Source organism: Amblyomma maculatum, chromosome 3 (genome assembly GCF_055883805.1).
Source record: "Amblyomma maculatum isolate TAMU_Amacu chromosome 3, ASM5588380v1, whole genome shotgun sequence".
Lineage (NCBI taxonomy): Eukaryota > Metazoa > Arthropoda > Arachnida > Ixodida > Ixodidae > Amblyomma > Amblyomma maculatum.
Genome location: NC_139346.1, coordinates 123115614 through 123131762, shown reverse-complemented (window position 1 = coordinate 123131762; position 16149 = coordinate 123115614). Strand labels below are relative to the sequence as shown.

General features: G+C 43.5%; 1 protein-coding gene across 2 annotated transcripts in view; it reads right to left on the bottom strand.

Moving 5' to 3' along the window:
* Nucleotides 1-16149, bottom strand: part of LOC146195919 (tumor protein p63-regulated gene 1-like protein) — a 34618-nt gene that overhangs the window by 12405 nt on the left and 6064 nt on the right. The window contains exons 4-6 of one of the 2 annotated variants that reach the window (XM_084597960.1): nt 14167-14343; nt 1983-2198; nt 1255-1318 (exon numbers count right to left, since the gene is read on the bottom strand). In XM_084597960.1, the coding sequence (XP_084454086.1) occupies nt 1255-1318; nt 1983-2198; nt 14167-14343 (457 nt within the window). The remainder of the gene's footprint in view (nt 1-1254; nt 1319-1982; nt 2199-14166; nt 14344-16149) is intronic. The other variant, XM_084597959.1, reaches the window with a different exon arrangement.

The window sequence follows — 16149 nt, the reverse complement described above, 5'->3', positions numbered from 1 at the left end:
AACTTCTTCTGAACGAATTAGGCAAGTACTTTAAACAGATTTGGCATTAAAAAATCTGCAAACTAAACACTGTTTCTGTGTGAAATCTGAGCTGCAAGGACTAAACGGTTTATATGAGAGAAGCATTCTACGGGATGCATGTAACTGTGCAACACGGTGTTTGTTGCAAAGCGTTCTCATTTGCATTTGTTTCTGGAATGTGTTTGTGGTACAAGCTACACTAAGTGAGCTACATTACAATACACTTTCGAAGGATCTTAGGGATACAGGGTAGGACCTATACCTGCCATGTCTTTTAGCTGTTATCCATGACCCTTTTTCTCATTTTCTGCTAGGTGCAAGGTTGCCATACTGACATTATTCTTCTCTCTGCTCACTTTAGTGAACAAGAATTATTGTTTAGTAAAGATTATTTCTTCTTCTGTTTTACTGCGAAAGCAATACTATGCCAGGTTTCGGCCCGTCGCGTAGTTCGTGGTCGCAGTCACGAATGGCCTTGAACAGCCGTGAAGACGACGAAGGAGACGAAGATATATGAAGAAACATACATATATGAAAGAAGGCTGAAGTGGTACCGGATGACATGACACCATCTGAGTTGACAGAAAATGAAGACCTCAAAGTGCCGTGTTAATAGCATAAAGAATTCGGATTTTTTTTTTTTTTGAGAAATCTGAAGCAACTCCTTTTCAAAACAAAATAAAACGCACTCTTTGGCGTGATTTCCAAGCTGGAAAGCATAACGAACCCACAATTAAAGCTTGCTATGTGGCCCATAATTCTGGCATTTTCAAAAAGACGACTCACATCATTCTGTCCTAGGCCCAACCACTACAAGCTTAAAAAATCATTATACACCGGATCAAGCCGAAGAACGCTTTGCCGCTATTTGTACAAAGTGCTATCCAAAGGTCCAGTGAAAAGATTCAGTCCAGTGCTGAGCAGGTGCACTCATCTAACAGTAGCCATGTACTCATGTTACGATGAATTGCATATGCACAAGAGAAGCAAGCCATGCACCACTTTTTTCTTATCCACATTCTTCTTATAAAGATGTCCTACATACCTGACCACGGGTGACACTCTCTCCAAAACACCCACTAAATAAGTGGGTGGGTGTCCTCACTGGGAAAAAGTGCACCAAATTCTAAATTCTCCTCGGGTGCTCTTCGACAGCATATGATTCACCAAATGGAAATGAAGTTTCAGTCATAAGTATGCGTTTATGTCAACGGATGTGAGAGATGCACGCACCTTGAGGAGTGGCAAGTGGGTGCCCCGATCCCAGATGCAGCGCACGCCTTCCTGGTTTCGAGGACTGCACAGAACATAAATTTATGGGGGGGAGGTCGAAGTTATGCTGGGACAAACTGCAAGCAGGACAGCATACTGATCATATTTGATTCAAAACATGTGCTTTGGGGTGCAAAATTTAACTTGAACACTGACCTCCATTACTGGAGCTGGAGCCATTTATATCTGGCAACTGGTCATATACAAATCTTGCACTGGGGGGTCATTTCTGCTGTTTGCGACATCAGCAGAAGCAATGACAAGCCAGAGATAGTGGGTAGCTTGAAATACATGAGGAAAAAAAAAAAACACAAAAGGAGAGGAAGGAGCAAGAGTAAGAGAGAGGTAAAAAAACAAAGAAGGGGAAACGAAAAAGAAGTGGAAGAACAAAACAAGAAAACAATAGAGAAAAGAGAAAAGAAGGGAGAAGTGTATAAAGAAAGACGAAGGATGTAAAGGGAAATGAATGAATGAATGAATCAATCAATCATTAAATCTGAAGTAACCCAATACCATTCGAAACCAAGATCTTTTGCATAGCATTTAGTATGGTTAAATAAAAATGTGCAGGGCAGGAGCTGTTTCATTAATACTACAGTAAACAGGTAGTCATGCTATATGTTGACGAAAAAAAAGACAAGAAAAGAAGAAAAGACAGCATCAGAGAGTGAGAGAGAGGAAGCATAGACCTGTTGTCAGGAGAAGAGCAGGAAGCAGGAAAGAGAGGTGTGGCCTCCTCGCTCTCAAAATCCCCACAGCCTGTGAGAATGTCTCGGCTGGGAGGGACAGCAGCAGCAGCAGCAGCAGCAGCATGAGTCATGCCCCCACCGCCGCCACTGCCGCCACCCCGGCGTCTAGGAGAGACCAGCCGGTCACGCACCGTGTCCATGACAGAGCTCAGCTTCCTACATAATGACCAGCATGCTCAGGTGGTTGTGTGCTGGCAGCAAAAGCATTCGGTTTTAAACAAGCTGATTTGCAAATTGCTGAGCAGAACATGCGATTCTTAAAAAGACACAAAAAGGCACGGGGGACCAATATGGCTTTTGGCACCCCTAATAAGATCATCAACTAAAACCTTCAAGCAACATGCATAACCTCATTGGCCTTTCAGGCTAGTAGTATTAGGTTATTTTGCTCCAAACTTTGTGAACTATCACTGCAGCTGCAGCACATTTTCGTGCGACGGCTAGGTAACTTGCTGACAGGTGCGACTGCAAACTGACCCACAGGTTTCAAACTACAGATTCAGTTATTGGTAAAGCCCAAGTTGGCAGCTTCTGCCATATCACATGGTTTTGTGACATCGCACAGCTCCCTGATGAATCAGTTCCTGACGAATCCCTGACGAATGAGCCCTTAGAAGCCCAGTGTGAACCCAATAGCATTAAAGGTCCCATTACTGAAAAAATCAAGTTGTGAGCGAAAATCGCGAAACACTGATCCCTCTATGGTTTGTGCAACTTAAAAGGACCACACGATATCTATCAGAGAGTTGGGAGCAGTTGCCGGATGCTAATTTAAGGTTGAAGGTGGAACAAGAACCCACCCGACAGCACTTACGAATGCTGAGTCATGCACGCTACTCCTAGGCCATGCAGGGGTCTCCATACGGCTTGGCTAAAGGGGGGCTTTATATGTTAGCTGGTAGCCTACTTTATTGCATCATACCTTTAAAGGCAAAATATATCAAATAATTTTTATAGCCTCCTGGAACATGCTACGCTTCCTCTTTGTTCCAAATCATATTCTAGTATGAACAGGTGCAGTGAAATGTAAATTAAAGGTGATATTAGAGAAAAAAAATTATAATGTTGTCCTCATTGCATGCACCCTTAAAAGGGTATACAGTCAAGCCCACTAGTAACAATACCACTTAGAATAATATATTGAATAAAACAATAGACAGCCGTAGCACTGTCAACTTTGCCATGTGTTCTGTGGTAAAGTAACACGCATATGACAATGCCGTAACAGTAGATTATTGGTTATAACAATTACATTTGGTCACTGAGGGCAAACCCTAACAGGAAAAAAAACAACCTCACAAACACTGCTACCTTGCCAACCAAACCACATCACGAAGTTCTAAGAATGATAAAGTCCCTGCGAGACATCATTTTCGCTAAAAATCTTCCACTCAGCTATATGCAGAAGTTGGACGCCCTGCAGAGGGATGTCAACATTATTGGTGTGAAGCAGTAAAATTAAATTTAAGCTGATTGATTGCGTATTTAAGCGAAATGTGTAAGCTACTTCCTCTTTAAAAAATTTTCTCAAGTTTCTCATGTTTTCTTTGTTGTCTTGGCTTAGCCCAGTTATAACAATTGCTGGTTATAATGATGATATTTTCGTGGCACTTAAATATTGTTATTGCAGAATAGCTGGTACCGTGTGATCTAAAAAGTGCATTAACCAATTTAAACCATGCTTTGCATCAAAAGAAATTAAAACTTTTCTGCACAGCTGCCTTCCATATACTTTTGACGGCACCTATAACAAGTGATACGAGCTTAGCATTTACGCTCAGTTGTTCTTTAGTCATGTACAGTCTTCTTTCAGAAGTTTAGAGCACAGGTGGTCTGCTTCTAATCCGTCTAGTGACGATTTTTTAGCATTCATGAAATTGCTTTTCCTTGGAGAAGGTAAGAGAAAAAAAAATCTCGTCTTTGGAAGATCTGGCACAAAGGGAATGCATTATGAACCACACAGTGAGGCTCTGATGCAAACTCCCTGGGCTATAAACTTTTGACAAAGACAATCAACAATGATGAACCATTGCAGTTTTGGGTCCAACTGAAGCGCAGTCTGCTGGTTGCATGAGGAGAGAATTTTTCTGTTCTGCATACTTGGGGTACCTGGTATCGAATATTTGCCCCTGACGCTTGAGAAAGACTCAACAAAAGAAGCACAACAACGTGGAGCTCGAGGAGGAGTATGTATGAGCGCCACATTGGGACCTCAGTAAAGATTGGATAGCAACGGCTGGTGTGCCTTCCTTCTACACTTAGCACGCACTTCCAATGACGGGTAACAGCGCAACTATGAAAACGAGGATGTGGCATTCGGGCATTCCACTACTAGCTATGCGTAGCCACCGTGATCTGTGCCCTGCGGTGTTCTCCTTTTTAACGTTCTCCCCCCTAAGGTGGTGAAGAGGTGTCTGGACGATTTGTCACTGTCGTTTGGCCACAGCTCCTGGCGTCTCAATGGCCTTGCCATTTGACGCATTTTGGCAGGAGTCCGGATTCCACTTTTCCGCGCTTGCACAACGGTCCGAGCGGGGACAAGGGAGAGACGTTTCTGAGACATCATAAGGAGCGTACACGTTACTGTTCTTGTCTGCTGGCCCCTTTGTCCGTGCAGAACAATGTGTGCTCGAGCCCGCCTGCACAAGGTTTAGCGAACTTAGGAGTGGTTCAAGCCTGTTGAGGAGGGCCCAGTGATATTCAACAGGCCTGAAGTTGATTGCCCGCTCTCCCTCCAAGTGACCCTACACTTGCTGTGAGAGAGGTTATAGCACTACCCATTTCGCGGCGCACATTTTTCTTTGTTACTTGATGTACACAGCAGACCTTTGCTCCATGCCTGCACGTGCACGTTGGGCACGTGCTGCAGTGTCATGTGTGGTGACAGCTGATCGGGGCCTCAGCTCATGCAAAGCTTGAACCCGCAATGGTTCGTGGCCTGCCCCACCTAAAAACCGCCACTTTCTCACATATAACTTGCACCGGAGATTGAAAAATTGTGCTTCTTAGGAAGTGGGGCTGCGAGTTTCTTGGGAATTTAAGCAGGATTGAGGGAGGTATAGGCAACAACAGGCGTCCCATGTAGCATTAATAGCCAATGTATATAAAGCTGACAACTTATCAGCAAAAAGCTGTGTGCTAAGTGGGTGGCTGAAAGGCGTTCCCATCCTCACACCAATGGTCCATGTAAAAGGGCACATATCAACATCACACTGTTTTGCAAATCGACCAATGATACACAAAAGGCAATCCCAACCAAAAGTGACCAGCATCTTCAGGAAGTGTGCTATGAGCATCATGCTCAATTTGCAGGTCTCTTAGAACGGTGATCAAGCCTCACAAGAAGCCAGTGACAGCTTTAATTGAATACAGTGAACCCAGAGTAACTGCATACTTGCTGAAATAGACGTTTGTCAACGACAACAAAATGATAACTGTGTGTGCAATTTCAGAAGTGCTTACCGTAAACAACAGCACCGAAATGTGAAATTGGCAGTGAATTTGCTGGGAGAGGGGCACACTTGCTTGGGTGGGGGCCACTCAGAATTTTACGGCAGTCAGTCATATTTTTTTCATGGAACTGCATATGTTATATCACGACATAACGTGCTTCTCTTTCCTCTCGCATTAAAATCAGGGCGCAGGTTATACATGCAAAAATGTGATAGTCACTGTGATTATAGGAGGCACAATCAAGGAACTAAACTTGGGAGTGTTTTAGATCAAACCAAACTCTGAATACCCTAGTATTCTCAGTCTTGCTGATGATATTGTATCACCAGGCTACACAGGGGACAACTTGCAATGTAAGTTTGAGAATCCCAAAAGGCAAGGCAGAAAAGCAGGTCTAGAGATTATGACGAATAAAGCAAAAGTAACCAGTTGTCAAAGGCCACAGAAGGGTGCAACAGTTCACAACAGGTAGCGAAGCAGTGGAAGTTGTCAGAGAAAATATCAACATGTACACAAAGCAAGTAACATTCACAGATCCAGGCCATTACAGCAAAATACCCAAGAGAATAAAAAAAAAAAGGATAGAGAGCATTTAGCAGGCACTCAACAGTTATAAATACCACCTTGGCAGTATCCCTTTGAAAGTTTGGTATGCCATGCAGGGCAAGAACGCGAGGGCTAATAAACCAAATTCAAATTACACTGAGGAAAGCGGAGCACTTTGCGGTTTCAAAACGTCTTATTTTCTCACAGGAAGTTTGCTGGCCTTCACTTCTAACTTGCTCTGCTTCGCCCATTCACACTGAACTATGTGTAATGTTTCATGCAAATGCCATTACTACAGGAAGAGGCAAGGGCCAGTCAGGGAACAGACTCCAGTTACTGACATTTGATTCGAAATCAAGTATAAGAAATGGGCATTAGCAGAACATCTAAATGTTCTGGCGGGATAACCGGTTCTTCTTTATGGCAATGGAGCGGATTCGGAGAGAAGGCAAGTATAGCGGGGCAACGACACAAAGTCAGGAGAGCGAATGAGGTTAGGAAGCTTGTGTTGCTAAGATGGCAGTCACTAGCACAGGACGAGGTTGATTAGAGAACTATGGGAGAGGCTTTTGGTCTTCACTGGGGCATAGTTGGGTTGATGATGATGATAATAAAAAAATTCAGGTATTATGTCTAAGCCAGTTCCTCGCTTTTTGTAGTTTACTGGTGCATTTATTTCCCCTTCTAAATTTGAACCCCAGTCCTTGGCCGGATTTGAAAATATTTTTCTGACATTACAAAACTCAAGCTTTCAGCCGAATCCTGCAGTTTTTATGCTCTGAAAGTTGCACCTCCCTGCACCTATACCTTAATGAAGAAACCAATAATGTTTTGAAATATCATATTTTCACCCAAGAACTTTGTTAGCATTCACTTAAAACTTCAACTGCATTCCCATTAATAAAGGACTATGTCAAATGTTTTCATGTTAACACTGCAGCTATTATTTGCAATGAGGCAAAATCAAAGAAAACAGGTAGTGCAAAACCATGATGTCGCATGTGAATAGCTTCGATGCTCAACTGCTTCGATGTGTCAAACAAAATACAGTCAAACCCAGATATATTGAACCCGGATAATTCGAATTTTGGTCATATCGAACTCATGAAATATCCCATTGAAAATCCCATGTAGAAGAACAGGAAAACAGAATCTTATATCGAAGTCAATTTCACCAGTCGTTCAATATATCGAACTTCGCACCACACACTGGAAGATGTGCCTTCCCCAAAGACAATCGCATAACCCTCCTCGGCCTTTTGCTGCGTGATGTTTTCAAGCCACATGCGGAATGAGAGATAACCGTTCGGCGACGGGACTGATCTAGAGCAGCGCCGCGCCCTTTCCCTAAAGGTGCATCAATCTGAGGTGATTGTTTGCCGCGCGCCAGCATGTGACATTTGCAAGCCATGTGGGTGAAGGAACGAGAGGGAACCGGTTTGGTAACGGCCGGTAGGAAGCAGACGGAGCCAAAGCTGTGGTGTTCAGGAGACAGAAACAATGCGATAGAGCGAAGCGCAAGGGTGTGCCCATTCTTCTACCGAGCTTTCTCTCTCTCCCAGTCTTCGTTTGCAGCAGCATGCATTACACATGCGTCGACGAGCCAGCTCAGCCCGTGGCAGACAGAACACCGGACGCTTTCTCCAGCATGTGTTGCGAAAACTCTGTGCGCGGTGGGTGACTTGCGATGCGCCTCTTTTTTTTTTTTTGCGGGAGTCGATCATCCCTACTGCCGTGCCGAACGTGCGGCTTGGCGTAAGCTATGGCGGCCACGGGCAATAAGAAGCGGTAATCTTTTTTTTTTTTTTTCTGCGAGAGTCGTCCATTCTTTTTGTTGTGCTGAATGTGCGCCGTAGTGTAAGCTATGGTGGCTGCGGGCGTTAAAAAGCGGCATTTTTTTCTTGCAAGAGTTGCCCATCCTTGCATATATAAATCAGCGAAAGCACGCGGTCCGCTGCAATCATGACACCGGCTTTTAGCATTGTTCACTTCAAACGGCATTTGCAGCTATCAGGCTTTCCAATGATTTTGTGGCAGTGGACTCCGCCCGCCCCAATTGCAGCGTGATAAATAGAACCAGGCTTGTGCAATCAAGCCATCATGGGCAGTCTGCTAAGCTCGCTCTCTGCCACCGCGGGAGCTAACATTAAGAGTAGAGTCAAAAGATAAACACGCTGTGACGTTACCGCTGCGCAGCATCTTTGTGCACTGCCAATAAATGAGCTGTGGATGTGGCAGCCGGCACGGAGGGACACGCCGCTGACTAACGCTTTTTTTTTTATATTCTCGGCAACAAAAGTGGAGGGTGGATTCATTATGCGAATGGGTTGATTACGCGACAAATACGGTATCATCTTTCCCTATTGCAAGCGGCGCCTCAAGACGATTTCGGTATATTGAATTATCGATATATCGAACTATTTTGCGAAACTCGTATATCCAAATTCGACTGTATAATGCCGCACCTGTACTGAGGGGGAGACATAAGTCAGATCATGCAATAAAACCTCCGCACGGATTACCTGGAGCTTGTCAGGCACGTGGAATATGGTAATGAAAGGCTCTTGCAAAGCTTGTACAACCTGTGACACAACATTAGATTCTTCTCAATCATTAAATGCTAGCAAAAGGCCATCAGCACATGCGAGTGATGAGTTACGCGATGTTTAGCAAAAAAGCATGAAGTGAGTACCCTCGCGTGACAGAAGGAGACATGCAAGTACAACCACAACCACGTGACATCCCATTGTGTGATCGCACTCTGCAAACCAATTATGTGTGTTGTGATCAACACTTCACGTCAATGTTGATGCACAGATGAGACCTGAACTGTAGGAAAGTACAAGTACCAGCCCTGATGTCGCTTTTCCTCCCTTTAGCAAATGCGTTTCTTGAGAATGATGATAGATGTACTTAAAGAAGTACATCTATCATGGAAATCAGACAAACCACGTCCCGGTTAAGCTGTGCATTTTTGATGAAGTCCTGGAAATCATGCTAAAGAGAAGTTCTGCCTACAGTCGCTTTTGTGAAAGGGCTTTGAGCAGAACATGCTTGCTTTGGTCAGCTCGAATTTATCTCCCTTCTTTACAGCGATCAACTGAGCTGCGATCTTTCAACATTACGAGAAATGGCACAAGGCGACCATGTCGCCTTGCGAATGGCTGTGGCCATGTGGGCTTGTGCACCCGAATGCAGAGCAGACCCCTCATGTTGGATAGGGTGCATAAAACTCGACTCGGACCAATGTCACACTGGAAGGCATGGGCGAGGTTTCCCTTTCTGCTGCTCTGTCCAGCACTTAGTGGGGATGTGTGAGATTTGAATGGTGCGGTTTCGATCAGTGACTACACTGGTGATTTGTGCATAACAAAAAAAATAACTACAGAGAAGTATCAAAAATGATACTACCTCAGAACTCTAGAATGTTGCAGACTTAAATAAAAGCTGCCTTAGTGTCCCATTACCCGAAGGGGCAAGGACATCTGTTCATTTTGACGGAAGTTGGTCTTGTTCCGCTGGCTTTTTTTGGGTGAGCTCCATCTTGAGGTCTTCACTGCCGTCGTTAACCATGGAAACTTAACATCATTGTTTCGCATGGCACGTGTAACGTGCAGCTGCGTTTGAGTGTGCCGTGAAGTGGCATGGGCATCACGAAAGCATGACTGGCCAAGATATTCTGACTGGAGGCTTACAGTGATTACAGCTTAGCTTGATCCGATTTTGTGGGGCACCACAGCACATATAGTGACCGCCTTGAGCGAACTGTGCGATATATGATGGCGTGCATGCCTGCCGCGTCGACAAATATCAGCGCGTGGGCACTGACGGCCGCACCTCCCATACTGGGTCATACTAGTACATATGCGTGCGCAGTGCGCGAAAGCACATTGCACTATGCTATAACTCAATATTATTGAAGCAGAAAAGTGATTTTTTTAGTTCACAGATTTTTCGTACTACAGTGCAGTTTGCTTATAACGATGTTAAAAAAAAAACTGGAAAATTCTATCGCTATAACCTGTTATTGTTATATCTGGACTGGCAAAAAAAAAAGGAAGAACGAAGAAAAAAGAAAACCCCACGTATTTCCCCATGCATGTAGGCTTGCGTACTTACCAGCAATGAGTGAATCTGGTTGAGCAACACTGATCATCGTAAACAGCACTAAACACCTTATTATAGGATGTATCAATAGCCACAAGGATAACTTAAGCATACTTTAAAAAATATTCAGAAATTCGCACTCTCTTTGAGTGGCAGCTCGCTGTAAGCATTGCTTCCAGTAACGTGTACGCTGGCGGCAGCCCTTTTTGTGTGCACGAAACTGATCAGTGACTAGATGAACTGCAGGACTAGCCTAGATGATTTTAGAATAGTAGAGTGTGAATGCCCAGTGTGAATGCCCGTATTTTTTCGCGAGACTTTCAATCTTGAAACCTTGCCAGAAATCCCAATGAATCTGCTGTTTCATCTCTAGAGCAATTGCGCCATCGTCGTGGCTGGCGTCAGTCTCAATCGGCGATGGCGATGACAATACAGCCGCACCCTTTGCACGTCTACAGAAAGCGGTTTTGATGATGATAGTGCTCATTTCCTAGCCGCACGCAATGGCCCTCGCGAATTTCTCTACGCCATTCCGTTCTCGCCACTTATTATGTCGAGTTTTCGTTTCATTCCCTTCTCGGTATTTTTTATTTCTTTTATCAAACATTTTTCGGGGTAAACATCTACAGGACGGCGAAAGAGCTATCGTTTGTATCCGACATACCATCAATAATCAATCTCTATATCTGGTTTATTTTAAATAGGGGCAGTGGGGAAGCTGATAATGCCTAATAATTTGATCACTATAAGTGATATATCGTTATATCTGGTATCATTATAAGTGGACAGCACTGTATTCGATTATTCAGACCATTTCCCGGGTCCCGCCAAGTCCAAAAAAACAGTCGGTGACTGTATTCATAACAACTGATTGCGTTTGCGTGATGTCCATTTGTGCTAATCAGCAAAACAAGAAGAATATTTGACACTGTTAAATGACTACGGCTAACAACATTTCTGTCTTGGAAAATGGCTTCAATTTATAAACAGCTTCTATTTGAAGACATAAATTGAAAACATCAATAGCTTCAATTTATGTTGGGGACAGAATGACATTACATGAAAGGTACGAATATATTGACATGTGCATTAGAGGTGAAGAAGGAGGAGCACAATCGGTAGAAGTAGAGGACGTTGAAGTGTGGGCCCCGTTCCTGGTGCCCTCGTTCACTGGTTCAGCTGTCTCAGTGCTCTCATTCCGATTGTATTGCCTGGCCCGTTGCAAGAGCGTCGTTTCCATGGTGGTCGCCTCAGTGAGAAAGCGGCCACAGTAGTTGTTTCTGTGTAACAACTGTTGCAATATTGCACAAGAAGCATACCACTTACCACAACCAGCATGGGATATGAGAATGCATCATCATCATCACAAACCAGGTGAGGCCCACCACTACAGGGCAAAAGTCTCTCCCACTTAATATCAGAAGCAGTATTCCGCTGTGTCCACCACAACCCACCGAGTCCCAGCAAACTTCGTAATGCCACCTACTTGCACACCGTGTTATCCCCTGGATATGTTTATTTTCCTTCAGAGCCTGCTATGGTGCCCTAAGGAAAAACTATCTTTTATATTTTCTCAAGAACATAAATGTCCCAATCATTTTACAGAGGAAGTTTAAAATCACAATAGTTTAAAATCACAATCACAATCAAATCAGTTTAATATCACAAGCAGTATTCCGCTGTGTCCACCACAACCCACCGAGTCCCAGCAAACTTCGTAATGCCACCTACTTGCACACCGTGCTATCCCCTGGATATGTTTATTTTCCTTCAGAGCCTGCTATGGTGCCCTAAGGAAAAACTATCTTTTATATTTTCTCAAGAACATAAATGTCCCAATCATTTTACAGAGGAAGTTTAAAATCACAATAGTTTAAAATCACAATCACAATCAAATCAGTTTAATATCACAAGCAGTATTCCGCTGTGTCCACCACAACCCACCGAGTCCCAGCAAACTTCGTAATGCCACCTACTTGCACACCGTGCTATCCCCTGGATATGTTTATTTTCCTTCAGAGCCTGCTATGGTGCCCTAAGGAAAAACTATCTTTTATATTTTCTCAAGAACATAAATGTCCCAATCATTTTACAGAGGAAGTTTAAAATCACAATAGTTTAAAATCACAATCACAATCAAATCAGTTTAATATCACAAGCAGTATTCCGCTGTGTCCACCACAACCCACCGAGTCCCAGCAAACTTCGTAATGCCACCTACTTGCACACCGTGTTATCCCCTGGATATGTTTATTTTCCTTCAGAGCCTGCTATGGTGCCCTAAGGAAAAACTATCTTTTATATTTTCTCAAGAACATAAATGTCCCAATCATTTTACAGAGGAAGTTTAAAATCACAATAGTTTAAAATCACAATCACAATCAAATCAGTTTAATATCACAAGCAGTATTCCGCTGTGTCCACCACAACCCACCGAGTCCCAGCAAACTTCGTAATGCCACCTACTTGCACACCGTGCTATCCCCTGGATATGTTTATTTTCCTTCAGAGCCTGCTATGGTGCCCTAAGGAAAAACTATCTTTTATATTTTCTCAAGAACATAAATGTCCCAATCATTTTACAGAGGAAATTTAAAATCACAATAGTTTAAAATCACAATCACAATCAAATCAGTTTAATATCACAAGCAGTATTCCGCTGTGTCCACCACAACCCACCGAGTCCCAGCAAACTTCGTAATGCCACCTACTTGCACACCGTGCTATCCCCTGGATATGTTTATTTTCCTTCAGAGCCTGCTGTGGTGCCCTAAGGAAAAACTATCTTTTATATTTTCTCAAGAACATAAATGTCCCAATCATTTTAGAGAGGAAGTTTAAAATCACAATAGTTTAAAATCACAATCACAATCAAATCAGTTTAATATCACAAGCAGTATTCCGCTGTGTCCACCACAACCCACCGAGTCCCAGCAAACTTCGCAATGCCACCTACTTGCACACCGTGCTATCCCCTGGATATGTTTATTTTCCTTCAGAGCCTGCTATGGTGCCCTAAGGAAAAACTATCTTTTATATTTTCTCAAGAACATAAATGTCCCAATCATTTTACAGAGGAAGTTTAAAATCACAATAGTTTAAAACCACAATCACAATCAAATCAGTTTAATATCACAAGCAGTATTCCGCTGTGTCCACCACAACCCACCGAGTCCCAGCAAACTTCGTAATGCCACCTACTTGCACACCGTGCTATCCCCTGGATATGTTTATTTTTCTTCAGAGCCTGCTATGGTGCCCTAAGGAAAAACTATCTTTTATATTTTCTCAAGAACATAAATGTCCCAATCATTTTACAGAGGAAGTTTAAAATCAAAGAAGACAGCTGGGCTAGTTGAAGCATTTGATTTTGGCTCACAATAAGCTTCAGCCATAGGCAAGTGCTGGCAGAGTGTGAATATTAAATTATCTTATTTATTTTAGTTAACCTATTATAGCCCCACAGGGGCTCCTGCGGAATTAGGAAAGTGCATCATGCACGCCGGTAGACTCACAGCAACACTCATGAATGGCTCTAACAAATATATATTAGTGTCAGGCAAGCAATTCCAGCATTAGGGAAGACCCTAAATTTGAGCACGTTACTGTGCCCTTTTTGTCAAAAGGCCACACATTAAGAATACAAGAGTATCCGCTGGTAATGAACAGAATATTACCACCAAGGCCAGACCCTTCCCAAACACAGCATGGTCCAACACGTTTAACGACTCCATCATAATGCAGTGCCATGACTACCTATGGCCGCCTGATCCTTGAGCAACATGCCCCTATAATGGCCAACACTAAAGCATATGTTCCATTAAATGAACACATTTTATTCCTTTGTTACACGAGCATTTTCGATCCTCATTGAACTCAATCTGCACTCACCTCAATGCAGATCGAGTTCAATGAGGACTGAAAGCATTTGTGCAACAGAGGTATTACTTCTTTTCCCTCCTTAAAAGAGATGGCAAAAATGCCCATTTCGCCCACAATGTCGAGCGGCACCACTCACGGCATGAAGGACTTGTTGGGGTAAGTTAGAAGCCCTATCTGGACTACGTCGAACGTCTTCAGGTGCAGGCGACGGTACTCGAGCAGCCGGAGGGTGATGAAGTCGTACTTGAGCACAATGAGGCTGTAGTCAGTCAGGAACACAAGCCGCTCCTTCTCCGTGTCCCAGTGGTCGATCCTGCATGCAAGTTTTACTTCAGAAAGGGCACATAATGACAGACACGAGTGCATTAAGATGGTCAATCCTTGTCTGCCATTTTTACCAGGTGTACGACAGGGTCAAACATTGTAAACGAGTGAAAGACACCTTGCACCTTGCTTGCAAAGTGCAAGGTGGAGAAATTTCTAGAGAACTAAAAAAATTTCTCCAATTAAGAGTTCTTTGGAGCACAGAAATTCAGATTTAGAAGCCTGACGCCCTTAATTTTCAAATCTCTCAAGCACTTTGAAGCAACAAAATGCTGCTTTAGAAGCCCTTTCGAGCATGAGGTTTTCAGTTCTCAAATCTCTTATGCTGGCAAACAGTGGTGGAACAGTGCTAAAACATTTAGTTAGGCACTATTGGCATATTGTCATACGTGACAGGTCTTTAATTATAAGTTATATGCAATTAAAAAGGCCCCTTCAGGAAATACATTATGCAATTTCTGCATAAGGAGCCCACATTTTGGATGCATTCATGAGCACAACAGCTGAAACTGCTGATATATGGCTCTCAACCTTTGTTTGTGAAGCTTAGGCCTTTTTAAACCTCCTCCCCACAAAAACCACTCCTATTTCTCATTTCTGCCCCATTTATAACCGCTTGTACTTTCCTCTCACAGAAACAGTTAGACTCAGTCACCTCCATATCCTTGTGTACCAGGCCAGTAACAACCAGACTCTTGTGATGGCTGAGTGCACACAAAGCCAACCCTAGCCTTTTCCAACCTTAGATATTTATGGCAAAATGCTAAGGTGCTGGGTTGCACCCTTGCGCAAGCAAAACAAACGGCAAAATGCAAAAACAGCAGTTCCATGCAGTTGCACATACTTCGGCGGATCGCGCCTAGAGGACATTTTTGCCGGCAGCGGAACCGCACGATTTTTTTACAAACAAACTTTACAACAGTTGAATACCACTTATTCCCTCCAAAAATTTGACCACATAGCATAGAATGCTGTAGACGTGTCACTGCCACGCCCACTAGCAGTCGCTTGCCAATGCTCAGCAAACACAACATTCTGGCAGATGAAATGTGCCATATACATAGAAATCACTATGTCTGCATGTGTAAATGAAGCCACCAAATTACCACTGAGTTATGATCAAACATAGCCTGCGACTAGTTGACTCAAGATAGACCTAATCAGCTGGCATGTCAGAATGTCCTGAAGACAGGAAAGCATGACAATGTCAATCTGCTGATACTTGTACTGGTCGAGGTTTCAAGGAAAAGATTTGGTTTGGTTTGTGGGGTTTGTCCCAAAGCAACTCACGCTATGAGAGACGCCGTAGCGGAGGACTCTGGAAATTTCGACCACCTGGAGTTCTTTAACGTGCACTAACATCGCACATCCCACGGGCGCCTTGCTATTTGCCTCCACCGAAAAGCTGCCGCCGAGGCCGGGATTCGAGATGAAACGGCAGCTGCTCAAAATGCAAGGCGGAATTTTTTAAGACCGATGGTAGCCAAGCCTGTTGCTGTGAAACAGTCATGTTCATTGTAAGTATGTTTCAATGAAAGTTATCGATGCAGCAGCCATGTATGTCTCCTCGAATTACCTCGAATTGCAGCCCTATTCAACAGCAGCCAGTTTGGAACAGCTTGAGGTAAGGGTAGCATCACTCTAGGACAGTTGCTACACCCACATTCAATTCACTACGTGGTAACCACACCTAACAGGGCTTACTTGAGGCAAGCCTTTTCTGTTCCTTCTTCCATGGGTTGGCATCATTTGAATTATGAGGAAAAAAGTAGCCCAAGAGAAGAGGGTTGAGAAA